This window comes from Peromyscus eremicus, chromosome 5 (genome assembly GCF_949786415.1).
Source record: "Peromyscus eremicus chromosome 5, PerEre_H2_v1, whole genome shotgun sequence".
Classification (NCBI taxonomy): Eukaryota; Metazoa; Chordata; class Mammalia; order Rodentia; family Cricetidae; genus Peromyscus; species Peromyscus eremicus.
The window spans coordinates 103,333,978-103,349,715 of NC_081420.1; the positions used below are offsets into that span (position 1 = coordinate 103,333,978).

Sequence of the window (15,738 nt, forward strand, 5' to 3'; positions counted from 1 at the left end):
ACAACAGAGAGGGAGAACAAGGAATAGGAGACCATGGTAAATGAAGACCACATGAGAATAGGAAGAAACAAAGTGCTAGAGAGGCCCACAGAAATCCACAAAGATACCCCCACAACAGACTGCTGGCAATGGTCGAGAGACAGTCTGAATTGACCTACTCTGGTGATGGGATGGCCAAACACCCTAATTGTCGTGCTAGAAACCTCATCCAACTACTGAGGGATCTGGATGCAGAGATCCATGACTAGGCCCCAGGTGGATCTCTGGGAGTCCAATTAGCGAGAATGAGGAGGGTTTATATGAGAGAGAATTGTTGAGACCAAGGTTGGATAAAGCACAGAGACAAATAGCCAAACAAACGGAAACACATGAAATATGAACCAATGGCTGAGGGGTCACCAACTGGATCAGGCCCTCTGAGTGGGTGAGACAGTTGATTGGCCTGATCTGTTTGGGAGGCATCCAGGCAGTGGGACCGGGTCCTGTGCTCATTGCATGAGTCGGCTGTTTGAAACCTGGGGCCTAGGCAGGGTCCCTTGGCTCGGCCTGGGAGGAGGGGACTGGACCTACCTGGACTGAGTCCACCAGGTTGATCTCAGTCTGTGGGGAAGGCTTTGCCCTGGAGGAGATTGGAATGGGGGGCGGGCTGGGGGGAAGGTGAGGGGGGCGGGAGGGGGGAGAACAAGGGAATCCGTGGCTGATATGTAGAACTTAATTGTATTGCAAAATAAAAATTAAAAAAAAAAAAAGGAAAAAAAAAAAGACAACCCTAGGAACAGAGGGCCTAGAAAGCCAGAGAAATGAGTGAGAAAGTAGGAAAAAGAGAGGTGAGGAAGGGACCTGGACTAGGGAGAGTGTGGAGGAAGGCAAGCACCCTTTGGGGCATATATGTTCACAGCTTCCTGGGGAACTTACTGTGTGTACAGGTTCCTGGAAGGCTTGGTAGTGAATACCATGCAGAGTGTCCTTTGTGAGTGTTGGCTAAAAGGAGAAATGAAGAGAAGGATGAAAGACTATGTTATGTAAGCGACCAAGCTATCTTTTTTTTAAAAAAATTTTTATTTTGCAATACAATTCAGTTCTACATATCAGCCACGGATTCCCTTGTTCTCCCCTCTCCGTCCCCCCTCACCTTCCACCCAGCCTAACCCCCATTCCCACCTCCTCCAGGGCAAAGCCTTCCCCACGGACTGAGATCAACCTGGTAGACTCAGTCCAGGCAGGTCCAGTCCCCTCCTCCCAGGCCGAGCCAAGGGACCCTGCCTAGGCCCCAGGTTTCAAACAGCCGACTCATGCAATGAGCACAGGACCCGGTCCCACTGCCTGGATGCCTCCCAAACAGATCAGGCCAATCAACTGTCTCACCCACTCAGAGGGCCTGATCCAGTTGGTGACCCCTCAGCCATTGGTTCATATTTCGTGTGTTTCCGTTTGTTTGGCTATTTGTCTCTGTGCTTTATCCAACCTTGGTCTCAACAATTCTCGCTCATATAAACCCTCCTCATTCTCGCTAATTAGACTCCTAGAGATCCACCCGGGGCCTAGTCATGGATCTCTGCATCCAGATCCCTCAGTAGTTGGATGAGTTTTCTAGCACGACAATTAGGGTGTTTGGCCATCCCATCACCAGAGTAGGTCAGTTCGGACTGTCTCTCGACCATTGCCAGCAGTCTGTTGTGGGGGTATCTTTGTGGATTTCTGTGGGCCTCTCTAGCACTTTGCTTCTTCCTATTCTCATGTGGCGACCAAGCTATCTTAGCCATAGGTGGGCATGTGGACACCTCAGGCATACCCCAGCTGCACTCAAGTCCACATCTCTGACAGAGGACACTAATATTCTATGAACTTCCTGATTAAAGAAAATCATGTCTGAAAAAACGTTCATAACAGTTTTGTTAAAGGCAACAAAAAAACCTAGGCTTGGTGTTGCTTTTCTCTAATTCCAGCAGTTGGGAGGTAGAGGCATAGGGTGGCGTTTAAGGTCAGCTTGGACTACATAGTGAAATCCACCTTGGAAAATACAAGCTGAGACATGGAAGCCACTCAGATGTGCAAGGCTGCTGACTGAATAAAGTGCAGTGTGAGCACACGTGTGAAAGGAAACAGCTGCTACCTGAACCTCCAAACCTTTGTGCGAAGTGGCAGAGGAGGTGGCAGTCGAGCTCACTGTCGCTATGAAGGCATTATTAGTTTCATTGTTATCTGAGGGCCGGTAGCAGCGACAGTCATACATACAGCCGTAATCAAACACAGAGGAGGGCAGTGCCACATATGTCCTTCTGTTTCCAACTTTCTGCCTTTAACTTGCAGGTGCAGCTCCTGAAAGCCCCTCTACTGGGCAGGTTCCTTAGTGTTGAGTGTCTTCACTCATCACTGACCCTTAGTGTGCCACAAAGATCACGCCATGGGTTTTGGTGTGGGCACTGGGTAGGGCACTGTGGTAGTTTGAATGTAATCGGCCCCCATAATCTCATAGAGAGTAGCATTATCAGGAGGTGTGGCACTGTTGGAGTGGGTATGGACTTGTTGGGGGAAGTGTGTCACTGTGGGGGCGGGCTTTGAGGTTTCCCCTGCTCAGGATACCACCCAGCGTGTCAGTTCACTTCCTGTTGCCTGCAAGATGTAGCACTTAGCCGGGCGGTGGTGGCACACGCCTTTAATCCCAGCACTCGGGAGGCAGAGCCAGGCGGATCTCTGTGAGTTCGAGGCCAGCCTGGACTACCAAGTGAGTTCCAGGAAAGGCGCAAAGCTACACAGAGAAACCCTGTCTTGAAAAACCAAAAAAAAAAAAAAAAAAAAAAAAAAGAAAAAAACCAAAAAAAAAAAAAAACAAAAACAAAACATGTAGCACTCTCAGCTCCAGCACCATGTCTGCCTGCATGCCGCCATGCTCCCTGTCATGATGATAATGGAAGGAACCTCTGAAACCGTAAGTGAGCCACCCTAAATAAATGTTTTCTTTGTGAGAGTTGCTGGGGTGTCTCTTCACAGCAATGAAAACCCTAACTAAGACAGGCACTTTCCCTCACTGCCATCTGCTGTCTCTACTAATTTACTCCTCCCTTGTTCCAACCTTCTCAGTCTCTCTCAGACCCCAGTTCGCATCTCCTCCTTATGGTTTGAGTCTGTGTTGCAATGGATGCACCATGCTTCCAACAGGAAGATATTTCAGGCCTTGGCCATGCAAGAATTTGTACTCACAGAGGTGTAGGCAAGCAGCTTGTTGGGGGAAGGGCAAAGTGGTAGCTGCAGGAGGGCTGCACTGAGTAGACAGAGGAGAGCCAGTGTTGGAGAGCCAGTAATTAGCAGGTGGTGGAACCATATCTGCTGGATTTTCTCACTCTTTGGTTCCCTGGGAAGGCACAGCGTGGCCTCTGGAGCCATTCTAGATACAAGCAGCCATTACCCCCAACTTAGAGTCACCGTGTTTATGATATTGAGATTCACAGGTCAAATGTTGCCTTTGTAGAGGAGAGCAGGGTGCAGAAAGCTATAAAAGGAGGTGTGTGCTGAGGATCACTCAGATGGAGAAGGGGCAGACATTTGAGTATTTAATTTAGTCATTAAGGCTTGGGACCGCCTTGAGTGTGTCCTCTAGGGTTTGACATTGTCTTTTCTTTTTCATTTGATTCTATAAATTTTTAAATTTTCTTCTTGATTTCACTCAATGATGTGATCATTATTCAGTAGCATGTTGTGTATCCCACAAGACTGTATGTGTTCTATAGTTTCTTTTACTGTGGATTGAGAGTTTTATTCTATTGTAATAAAATAGATGTAATTATTCCAATTTTCCTGTACTTTTTAAAACTTCTTTTGTGTCCTAATACACAACTTATTTTGTAGAGAATTCTCATGGATTTCCAAGAAGAATGTGTATTTTGTAGTGTTTTATGGAGTGTTTTGTGGGTGTCTATGAACTTCTCTAGATCTATGATATCTTTAATTTAGATGTTACTCTGTTTTTGTGTGGCATTTTAAGTGCCTTTCCCCTATTCATTTCTTCTTTATATTGTGGCTAGTGTGATGGAAATTCCTACTGAGAACAAGTTTAGAGTCATTTATCCACCTGACGAACATTTTTAGGCCCTGTTGGTTCCAACACTGGGACTCTCTGGATTCTCAGAGCCTATGATAAAACTGGGATATTAGGCCATGAATAGAAGTTTTAGAATCCCAGAGAACCCTGCCTGTCAGGATTCACCAATGAATACAGGATCAGAAGTACAGGATCTGGCTAAGACAGACTTCATGGAGGAAACTGTATGGGTGTCTACTTCAGACAACCATCAATGCCACTTGAGAATCTGGTTCCATATCTCCAGCCTTCAAAAATCTAGAGTACTCGCCGGGCGGTGGTGGCGCACGCCTTTAATCCCAGCACTCGGGAGGCAGAGCCAGGCGGATCTCTGTGAGTTCGAGGCCAGCCTGGGCTACCAAGTGAGTTCCAGGAAAAGGCGCAAAGCTACACAGAGAAACCCTGTCTCGAAAAACCAAAAAAAAAAAAAAAAAAAAAAAAAAAAATCTAGAGTACTCAAAGCCTGGCACAGAATCTTTCTCCTCAGTGCTTTTCTGAATGTTTCCACTGGCATGGTACAACCATGGCTGTGCCCATCTTCCCCAGTCAGCAAGGCATGATGTCAATTCAGTGTCTCCCTTCAGATTATCTGTGCTCCCAGTCCTGGCCTAGGCAGATGTTCTCTCTTCCGTCGACTTCCCCTCTGAAGGAACAGCTGGGCTTTTGGAGATGGAATGTCTCAGCTCTTCTAAGAACAAAGACATACACTAGATTTTTGTGTTACCTGAACAGCCTGATGTGTCTTAATCGTCAGCAGCAGGAGCCCAATAATGAGCTCAGGCCGCAGTGGGAGAATCTGGCAGCAGCCCTCCTGGAGGATATCCTTCTCTGCCCATGGTGTCCAGGATAGACAATCAATAATATTCACTTGGACCCCAAAGGTCATGCTGTCCTGGGGTTGGTATTCCTTGCACTGAATTTTAAAAGGGGGGTGTTTGCCAACCTAAGACAACTTGACTTGTAGGGCAAGCTGATCAGAGATAAGGGGATATGATATGTCAGCGTCTCTAGCATGAAGGATCCAGGCTTTTTTTTTTTTTTCCCCGAGACAGGGTTTCTCTGTGTAGCTTTGGTGCCTGTCCTGGATCTCGCTCTATAGACCAGGCTGGCCTTGAACTCACGGAGATCCACCTGCCTCTGCCCCCCCGAGTGCTGGGATTAAAGGCATGCGCCACCACTGCCCGGCGGATCCAGGTTCTTAATGACAGAGAGAAAATGTTTTTGGAGAATTTAGGTAGCTTGAGCAGAATTTGGCAGCTTTGTATAATGACATAAAGTAAAAGAGAGGTTATTTATTAGAAAGGCCAAAATGTTTAGCAACAGCAAAGAGGTAAGAATGAAAGCCATGCATATGGACAATCAAGGGGAAGAGAGTTGTCACACAGACCAGGAGGTTGCAGGGGAACCGGAAGTCAGGATGACACCCCCATACATGGACAAGTGCTCAGGGAGGCAGGGGACAGAACGTCTATTGTACATGTATAGACCCTCTGGCACCCCCCCCCCCCACTACTAGGACTCACTCCATAGTCATACATCTTCACAGATGTGCTGTGATCATCCAAATGTGGGCATTGACATGTCTACAGGACCCTTGGAAATCAAGACGAACCTCAGCAGACACACTGTATGTAACCAACCTAGTTCTTCTGGACACACACACACACACACACACACACACACACACACACACACTGACCCAGACTTGAGATAATAGATACTGAAACCTACGTCTCATATAAAATTGTGCCACTAGCTACTTTGGGATGGAAATAGATGAATGGGGTTGAATGATGGGAAGAGGAAGAAAAAAGACATCAATACCAATAAATGGACATATCATCTTAAAATAATTTGTAGGTGACATTTTATCTACAAACACAATAGATAGAGATACTTTCAGATGTTTTCAAATCCAGAGACTGACTTGGGAACCTTTATGTGCTGTGTTTTGAAAATATCTACGAACCAGATTTCTATACTGAAACTTAGACTCCAATATGATGATGTTAAGAGTTAGGCCTATTTGAGGCTTGGGTCATGAGAACTATTAATTATCCCATCACATATAAGGTATCATCTTTGGATCAGAGAGCTAGCCATCAAAATACAGCACACCTGTTGGTATCTTAACCTTCGACTTCAAGGTCTCCAAAAGTATGAACTTGATGAGAGAGGTCATGTGATTTTGATATAGCCCACCATTCTCTCCAAAGAACCCACATCAACCTTCCCCAAAGCTTCTGCTTCACTTATAGTGGTTTTTGGTCTTAGAGGACAGTGAGGACGAGAGATGAGACAAGGAAAGAAAGAAGGGACCTAGTCGCAGTGGAGTGTGAAAAGAGATGGGTACTTCGGGGTTCACAAATCCACACTGTTATTGGAGCATTTATTGAGTGGGTCTATCAAAAGATGACCCAGCAGGATAAAGAGTCACATGCAGAGGATTTGTGATAAATGTAGAGGAACAGACAAGTACAGAGGTTATGTGAATGTTAGAATCAACTCAGTTTCCTCAATATGTTTTTGGAACCTCAAGCTAACCACAACAGCAGCCAATGCTACACACCATTCTTCACACAGGGCACTAGAGCTCTTTGTGCATATTCTGAGATCTCTTTAGCTCCTGAATCTTCTGGGGCAGAGTCTTGGACCAGAACTGCAGCCTTCTGGCCTTCAGGGCTTGGCCCACAGCAGACTTGATGTCCAGCTGCAGGTACTGCTCATCATGGTCCAACATGGGCCAGTAGGGTAGACCCTCGCTGTTGGGGTTCCTGTGGATATGCCAGCCAGTGGGAAAGGGTGAGGTCACTCTGATCCAAAGTCTGACCCCCTGATTTGGGTCAGGGAAGTGGAAAGATTAGGACAGTGGTTAAGGGGGCTGATGGTTCAGGTGTCTTGATATAGGGATACAAGTTTCACCAACTAGTTTCTACTCCATGTGGGGTAAAGACTACCTCACTTGTTTTATGTTTCCCTCTGAGAGGCAAGATCTAAAGAACAATACCATAGCACTTATGAGCCAGGTCACTGTGAGGTGACCAGTAACCGATAACTACAAAGTATCTGTATAAATGTGCTATGGGGTAGAGAAGACTTTATCATGTGATGAAATGTCCACGCATGGTAAGAAGGCCACCATCCAAAAGGGAGTCCTAGATAGGGACCCACACCTGGAAGATTGAGAGAGAGAGAGAGAGAGAGAGAGAGAGAGAGAGAGAGAGAGAGAGAGAGGTGTAGTCTTACCCATGTCTTACAAAATTGGCCCAGTACTTCATCATCCTCCTGTTCAGCAGCTCTTCCTCCTCAGTGAGGTCAACTGAAGTCAGTAGGAAAACAAAGGTCCAAGTATATGCCACATCATGCAACTGCCAACTCATGCTTCAGACTCACAGCTGTTGTCTGACCCCAAACTATGGGCTTTGCTACCTCCCTTCTTCACTAAATACAGTATCCAAGGTCCATGCAAGCCTCTAATTGAATTCTTGACCCAATGTGCTGTCATTTCCCACATTACAGGCTAGATTGGGAAAGGCCCAGATTCTAACCCTAAACACTCTCTCTCTCTCTCTCTCTCTCTCTCTCTCTCTCTCTCTCTCTCTCTCTCTCTCCCTATCTATCTACAGGTTTCCTCAAATGGACTGAGAGCTCAAGAGTTCCTCAGGGAGCCATCTGAGACCTCATTTAGCTCAAGAAAAAAAAGGAAGACTCACATTTTGCACTCCAGAAGAAGGATCCAAAGACAAAAGGAACCTCATCACCATGGTCAGCCTTCACGTGGGGTGGCTTGATATCCTTGAAGAAGCTGGACCGATGTTGGAATTCATAGAAGTAGACAGGAGCATGGGAACCTGGAGGTAAGGACAGACGGTGAATTAGTGATCCCATATCTGGAGCTTTTCTGATACATGTTTGGTGGCAAGAAACCTTGATGAAAAGTTACTTGGAATCATAAAAGTTAAGTGGCGGAGGGAGCTTCAGGCTGGAGCTCTAGCTGTGGAAAAGCCCGTGGTTAAACAGTGTCTATGGCCTTCCTAGATGAGTGGTTTTGTCAAGTCAATAGAGTTACTAGCAACTCACTTTCCCTCTGTACTTGGATATTACTCTATTAAACTAGACATGAGGAGACCTGGATACTACATTGTTCCACAGTGCTCACCTGTGGCCCACTTCTCTGAGATGTTCCCCTAAGCCTTGTTACAGAGGTACTTACGCTGAAAATGTGCTACTTGGAGTGCAGGGATCACAAACATGAAGTCTCCCATCATCTCTGTGAACTGTATTTGGAGGGCTTGGGGATCTTCAGTGTCCCCCATGTACTCTTCCATTAGCAGGTCACCACACTCAGGAGGCAGCATCTACACCAAGGAGATCAGGAAGAATGAGGTTAGGCATGTTCTCGGTTCAAAAAGGTTCAACTTCCAATCTTGTAGAATATTACTTTAATTGGGAAAAGATGTGTTACATTTGTTTATGCTGTGGAATATTACTTTAACTGTGTAAAGATGTGTTACATTTATTTCTGCTGCCCTTGTTAACAATGTCAAGATGTGTTATATTTGTTTATGCTGCATTTGTTTATTTATATAAAGATGTATTGCTGTTTCACCTTGACTGCCTAAGGCTTCTGATTGGTCTAATAAAAAACTGAATGGACAATAGCTAGGCAGGAGAGGGATAGGCAGGGCTGGTGGGCAGAGAGAATAAGTAGGAGGAGAAATTAGGCTCAGGAAGAAGAAGAGAAGAAGGAGAAGAGAGTGAGGAGAAAGAGAGGGACACGCCTGGGGCCAGAAGCCAGCCAGACACCAGACAGACATGAGGAGCAGTGAAAGACATACAGAAGGAAAGAAAGGTAAAAAGCCCTGAGGCAAAACAGAGATGAACAGAAACAGGTTAAGTTATAAGAAACAGGTTAAGTTATACTACAAGAGCTAGTGAGACAAGCATAAGATAAGCCCTAGCATTCATAACTAATAAGAAGACTCCGTGTCATGATTTGGGAGCTGGTCGGTGGCTCCAAAAAAGAAAAAGCCTGCTACACTCCAAGGTGACACTACACAGAATCACACATATATGTGGTCCTTTATTTTTTATTTTTTTGGTTTTTCGAGACAGGGTTTCTCTGTGTAGCTTTGCGCCTTTTCCTGGAACTCACTTGGTAGCCCAGGCTGGCCTCGAACTCACAGAGATCTGCCTGGCTCTGCCTCCCGAATGCTGGGATTAAAGGCGTGCGCCACTACCGCTTGACTATGTGGTCCTTTATTAACAGGGGTGTTGTCTGAGGAGGAAATATGAGGGAACTCTCTATATGGACAAGACCAGAGGTATCTCATCATTTGTGCTGCTGTATTCTTCAGAACATCCTGCAGGTTCTCTCTCGTTATTTCCTTTATTGTCTGAGCAGAGCCTGTGACCTGGGAGGCAGAAGTGTGGGATCTGATGGACTTGGACTAAAGATGTATTGAGTTCCCATGCTTAACATATGAGTCTCCAGGCTCCCAGAATATTGGAAGTGAGCCTCACCATAGGTATGATCCAACCATACTCATCATTGTTGACACCTATGATGCTGGGGACAGGGTGAAAATCCACAGAAGCCAACAACTCTTGGGGATGGCTGGGTAGGAACTCCCCATCCACCACAGCAGGGATGACCTGGAAGACCTGAGGGGCATTAAAAGTCAATGCTGAAGGTCATCGAAATACACATGCTGATCCACTGTGTTACTTTCACCATTTTCTCATTTCTTACTAGCCTCATGGTGTTCTGCTCATTCTGGAAGAGAACCTACACTTAGATTAGCCTATCTTGGTGTTCATACTGCATACAGAACTAAAAGAACACAAAGTCATAGAGATGAGGTATTTGGTTCAGAGCCCCACATCCTGTTGACCAGGTCCTTCCAGACACACAATTCTTCCAACCTTGTTAATGACCAGAATCTCTGCTTCACTTTTGCCTCTCAGACAGTGCACCAGGGCCTCTGAGTTCATGGCTTCACATCCAGATAGGTTGGCCACTGTCTACGAAGGAAACAAGCAGGGAGAAGAGTCTTTTCAATTCCAACTCCATGCCATCACCCCCAAATACCACACTCTAGTGTGTGTTATGTGTGGATTGGAATAAATCTGAAAATTTTCCCAAGTCCTATTGCTCATAGGTGACAGATAGCTAGCACTATCCTTTATAGCTGCATACTTGCTCTTTTTCTTTAGGATAATTTTTTTCCTCCATTCATCTTTCTGTGCTTCATGTATGAGAGAAGGAGCAAGTTTACCAAAGTTCGTATGTGAAGGTTCGAGGACAAAGTCTCAGACTTCACCATTCCCTGTATTTGGGACAGGATGTGCTGTGTGATGTATGGCAAATGTGTTGCTAATTAATCAATAAAACACTGATTGGCCGTTGGCTAGGCAGGAAGTATAGGCGGGGCAAGGAGGAGAATAAAGCTGGGAAGTGGAAGGCTGAGTCAGAGAGACACTGCCAGCCACCACGATGAGAAACAGTTTGTGAAGATGCCGGTAATCCACGAGCCATGTGGCAAGGTATAGATTAAAGGAAATGGATTAATTTAAGCTATAAGAACAGTTAGCAAGAAGCCTGCCACGGCCATACAGTTTGAAAGCAACATAAGTCTCTGTGTTTACTTGGTCGGGTCTGAGAGGCTGTGGGACTGGCAGGTGAGAGAGATTTGCCCTGACCGTGGGCCAGGCAGGAAAACTTAAGCTACAAGGATGTCTTCTTGTTTTGCTACTGCCTGCACTAGCTGAGTTGCTCTGTGGACATCCAGGGACTCTGGTCTTTGCCTTCTACCTGATCACAGGAACATTGGAATTACAGATACATGTTACTATCTCCAGCCTTTGGTAGGTTCTGGGGATTTGAACATAGGCCCTCAGCTTGTACTCTGAGCGCTTTAAGAGAACCCACTGAACCATCTCCCTAGCCCTTGCATACTCAATTTTCTCAGTGATTGAAGCTTCTAGGGGAAGCTTTGCTGTCCACATAACATACTCAGCCTGTAGAAAGCAGAGGTGTGGATTCTAACCCTTGAGTCTTTCAGAAAAAAATGAAGATAGGTCCTTTCCCTAGATCCTTGTTTACTCCATAGTGCCAGAGGATAGTGCTGTGGCAGTAGATACAGGGCTGAATTAGTTGGGGGCACTCACTTGGTAAACCACCTCAGAGGAGCTGGAGATGAGACCAGGCAACACGGCTACTCCACTCTCCATGATGGCTCTGTGGAAGAGTCCTTGGGACATGGGGGACACAACATGTGAAGACACACTTGTGCCACCTGCTGACTCGCCAAAAATGGTGACAACGTCAGGGTTTCCTCCAAAGTGGGCGATATTCTGCTGGACCCAGCGTAGGGCAGCCACTTGGTCCAGGTAGCCCCAGTTGCCTCTGGCATGCTGGTCTCCAGTGCTGGGAAGTGGAAGGAACATGGATCACAGGGCTGTTTAGGTTCTTCTCAGCTGCCATTGCCCAGCCCAGCCCTAGGCTCACCTGAAGAAGCCCAGGACACCCAGGCGGTACTGGATAGTGACCACCACCACATCCTCAGTGGCTGTCAGCATGGATCCATCATACATGGAAGCCATTCCTACAACTAGTGCACCACCATGGATCCACACCATCACCTGGAGAAGTCAAGAGAGATGCCAGGAAGCAGTTAGCCAGCCCAAGCTCTGCAGGACTGCTTACTAGAGTATCAACTTCTGTGCCTCTTTGCAGCTACACAAATACATACAAATCCTCAGCACTCCAGGGCCTTGGTCATGGCCAGGGTCTTCCAGTAGCCCCATCAGGTTGTTTGTAGTCCCCATCCCCACCATGTATTTCAGTTTGAATTAATGACTCTATGTATAGAGTAATGACATCATTACTCAGGCTCTTCATAGTGGAAGAAAGAGGGGTGTCTCCATGAATATTTCTTCAGATTGAAAAAGAAAAGGATCACCAATTCTCATTGGCACAACAGAAAACTAAAATTGTAAATGGGTGACCCCAACATTTTGGTCTTGAGCAGGCAAGTGGTTCTGCAAGGCATAGGTTGTATAATGAGTCCTGGTTTTATCAAAGAGCCAGAGCCTTTGATCACTCAGTGCTCCAGTGCTTTGTGTCCCTTACCCAGGTTTCAGCTGCATAGTGTGGCTGAGAAGGCCTCTTTTGACTCAAATAGGGTAAGGCTTTTCAACAGAGTCCACACTGCAATGGAGCTCAAGTTGCTTTTGTCCCTTATAATCATCTATAAAAACATGCCCTGTCCCCAAGCTGACCATGGCCTGACACTCACAGGCGGGTTAGAGCCCTCCTGGGCATGAGCTGGTGTGTAGATGTTGAGATGCAGGCAGTCCTCAGACATAGAGATGGGAGGCAGGGTCATTTTTAGCTTCTTCAGGCCCTCTGAATTCATCATATCAACATTTTGCAGACAACTGGTGAAAAAGGGAGACAGTTATTCCAAGAGATGTATGGTGGTCAAAACCAAATGTGAGTCTGGATCTTTTCTCAGCCACCTTCAGCTCCTGCTCCTCATGATGCCCTGTTAAAACATATTCCCCCTTTAAAGTCCCTTCCCACCAAGGTAATGGCCACGGACTCCTTGAAAGCTGGGATGGAGCCAGAATTCTAGAGAGTCCTTAATGCTGTGTGATATTTTGATTGTGTTCTGACAAATAAAACTTGCTTGGAGTCAGAGGGTGGAGCTAGCCCCTAGTTAACCATAGAGGTTTGGAGGATTGTAGAGAGAAGGAAAGGATATGGTAAGGAGGCACTGAGACAGGATCTCGGTCCTTTTGGTCAGAGGAACAGAAGAGATAGGAAGTCACTGGTGGCTGCTCCCCCGTTTCTCTGATCTTTCAGGTTTTTACACCGATATCTGGTTCCTGGTTTTTATTGATAAGATTAATTAGATTTATGCATCAGTGCTCCATTTGGGTAGGGCCTGGATGTTATTCTTTCTGAGTCTGAGATATAGAGACTTTCAGGTATCTCTATGGAATGACTGGTTGTATGTGGTCACATTCACTGAATTGTATAAGAATAGAAAAGTGAATTATGCATTAGCTAGCTGCATGCAAGCTTTTTCTACTCTCTGTTCCTGGCTGTGGATGTGATGTGACCAGTTCTTGTAATTCTCTTTCACTGTGAATTCCCCCACATGATGAATTGTAATCTGGAGCCTAAAATAGTAGCTTTCTCCCCTAAATTTCTTTTGTTGGTATTTTATTACAGCAACAGAAAACAAACTAAGATTGCAATATTGGAGTGTTGTATCCACAGGCACTAGAGGAATCGGTGGCTAATACTGCCCCAAAGGACAGTGAGAAATTCTTTATCCCATGTACAGACTCTCAGGGAACTTCTTCTTCCTACAGTGTCTCCAGAAGGAATTAGTTACATATCCTTGTTCCTTGATCAATGGTGCCTGGCCCTATAGGCTGTCACAGTGACTGTGAGGGTGGGGTTAGCAAGCATCCATCATAGGACTTGAAGTGTATGCTATTGGATTCAGGGGCACTCTCTATTTAATATGTCACATAACTCATGCCTAGAGATCCCTCCCATCTTGGCAGAGAACACTGGATTCAATTTGAATCTGTGAACAATTTTATCTTTGTTCCTTTCTATAGTACCTGCATCTAACTCCCTGTGGGTGCCAAAATCTGACCCAGGAGACTGGCAAGGTCATTCTACTCAACCTTAGCATGTGCATCAGAAAAATGCATGGCAGGCTTCTCCACAATGAGAAAAAACTGCTATGGAGGTGAGATGGAGGAAAGACTTCAGCATGGCTCATAGCTCAGAACAACTGTTCACCCCAGGGCCAGACATCCTCTGCATCCAGAACTTACATGGCTGGATATGAGGTCCCATCTCTCACACCACTCCATGGTTCAGGGGCTTCAGGGGGTGCAAAGCGCAGTGGTCCTACAGGTGGCTTGGCAAAGGGAATTCCCAGGAATCTGTGGACACCAACTTTGGTGTCCTTCACTTGGATTAGGCTGCCACGGACCTGGCCAGTGTGTGTGTTTCTGATGGGGCTGGCCTCTGATGAGTCTTGACCTGGGTGGAGAGATGCCATCAAGGTTAGCTTTGTGTAATCAGTTCCCACAGATTTTGGGATTTCCCACCTCATTGTTACCAGGGCACACAGGCAGGGAACTCAGAACCTCCTAGTTCAGCTGTGGGGTGTGAGTATGGGAGCTTCCCTATCCCTCAGGGCCAGGAACCTTTCCTATTGCCCCTTTGAAGGGTATCAGAGCATTTCTCTGGCCAAAGATGTCACACACTCATAGCCACTTGTCCACATGAATTTATGATTATTGTCTTTTTTTTTGGGGGGGGGGATAAGGTTTCTTTGTGTAGATCCAGCTGTCCTGGAACTTACTCTGAAGACTAGGTTGGCCTCGAACTCACAGAGATGATTATTGTCATTCTCATCCAAAGGTCAATAGTAGCTACAGTCATAGCCATACACTGAGGAGGGGAAAAATTCCTTCAGCCCACTTTTCCTTGAATTGTCTGGCACTCTCCAGAGCTCCTTATGCTGAACTGTCTTCTCACTATGGTATGATCTTAGACATCTCTGACCATCTGTGAGGGTACACAAAATCTGTGGCCAGGGGATTGGGAAGCACACGTTTCCCACACTTTTATCTATCTGCCAGATTCTATCATTTCCATCAGCCCCCATCCCTGGCATCCCTCCCACAAGCTCAGCCTCTGACATGCAGAATTTGGCAGCTCTGACTCTAGTCATCCCCATTGCCAGTTTAGTGAGCCTCACCATGCACATGGAGGAGGAGAAGCAGGAGCCCAAAGACCACAGCATTTAGCCAGCTATGAAGTTGATTCAGTAGCATGATCAGCTCTCAGGCCCGAGTCTGTGCTGCTACATAGGACGCCCACGTTTCACAAACAGGAAGCAGAAACTGTGCAGCGTGCCCAGGCAGGAATTTAAATCAAAAAGATGTAGGCGGGAACTTGGTGTGGTGGGGTAAAGTTCTCATTGTAGGAGAACTGATTAGTCAGAAGTGACAGGAGCCAATAGCCTGGAGGCAGAGCAAAATCACTATATTACTCTGGGTTCTTTGGAGTAGCAGGATTTATAGAATAAATCTCTGTATATAAATATAGATAAATGGGATTTATTAGAATAACTTACAGGTTATAGTTCTACTAATTGAACAGTAGCTGGCTATGAATACAAAGTCTAAGAATCCAGAAGCTGCTCAGTCCATGAGGTTGGATGTCTCATCTGTACATGCTGGAATCCCAAAGAAGTAGGCTCTAATGCCGGTGAAGGAATGGACTTGCTATCAAGGTAAGAACCAGCAGGCAAAGAGCCAAATCCTCTGTCTCCTATGACCTTATATATATAGGCTTCTATCAGTTTGGCCCATATTAAAGGTATATATATCTTCCTACTTCAAGATCTGGATAAAAGGCATGTTATTTCCTGCCTTAAATTTCTGGAGAAGAAGTAAACTCACCTACTTCAAACCAAGCATAAAACTCCTCATAGATGTGCCCTCCATTTCTGGATTTCAGGTAATTCCAGATGTAGTAAAGTTGACAGCCAAGACTAGCCATCACTGATACTTCTGCTGTTTCTGTTCCCTCTTTGGCCTTCTGGAAAGACACAGCATGG

General features: G+C 45.9%; 1 protein-coding gene across 4 annotated transcripts in view; it reads right to left on the minus strand.

The window, feature by feature from the left end:
- Nucleotides 1-15,083, minus strand: part of LOC131911817 (acylcarnitine hydrolase-like) — an 18,480-nt gene extending 3,397 nt beyond the window's left edge. Inside the window, exons 1-10 of one of the 4 annotated variants that reach the window (XM_059264195.1) lie at nt 14,875-15,083; nt 13,940-14,150; nt 12,379-12,520; nt 11,589-11,722; nt 11,249-11,507; nt 10,004-10,102; nt 9,602-9,742; nt 9,413-9,492; nt 8,292-8,437; nt 7,792-7,929 (exon numbers count right to left, since the gene is read on the minus strand). In XM_059264195.1, the coding sequence (XP_059120178.1) occupies nt 7,792-7,929; nt 8,292-8,437; nt 9,413-9,492; nt 9,602-9,742; nt 10,004-10,102; nt 11,249-11,507; nt 11,589-11,722; nt 12,379-12,520; nt 13,940-14,150; nt 14,875-14,950 (1,426 nt within the window). In that variant the 5' untranslated portion in view covers nt 14,951-15,083. Of the gene's footprint in view, nt 1-7,791; nt 7,930-8,291; nt 8,438-9,412; nt 9,493-9,601; nt 9,743-10,003; nt 10,103-11,244; nt 11,508-11,588; nt 11,723-12,378; nt 12,521-13,939; nt 14,151-14,874 lie in introns of all 4 variants that reach the window. The other 3 variants (XM_059264198.1, XM_059264199.1, XM_059264200.1) reach the window with 3 other exon arrangements.
- Between the last annotated feature and the right edge of the window lie 655 nt (nt 15,084-15,738).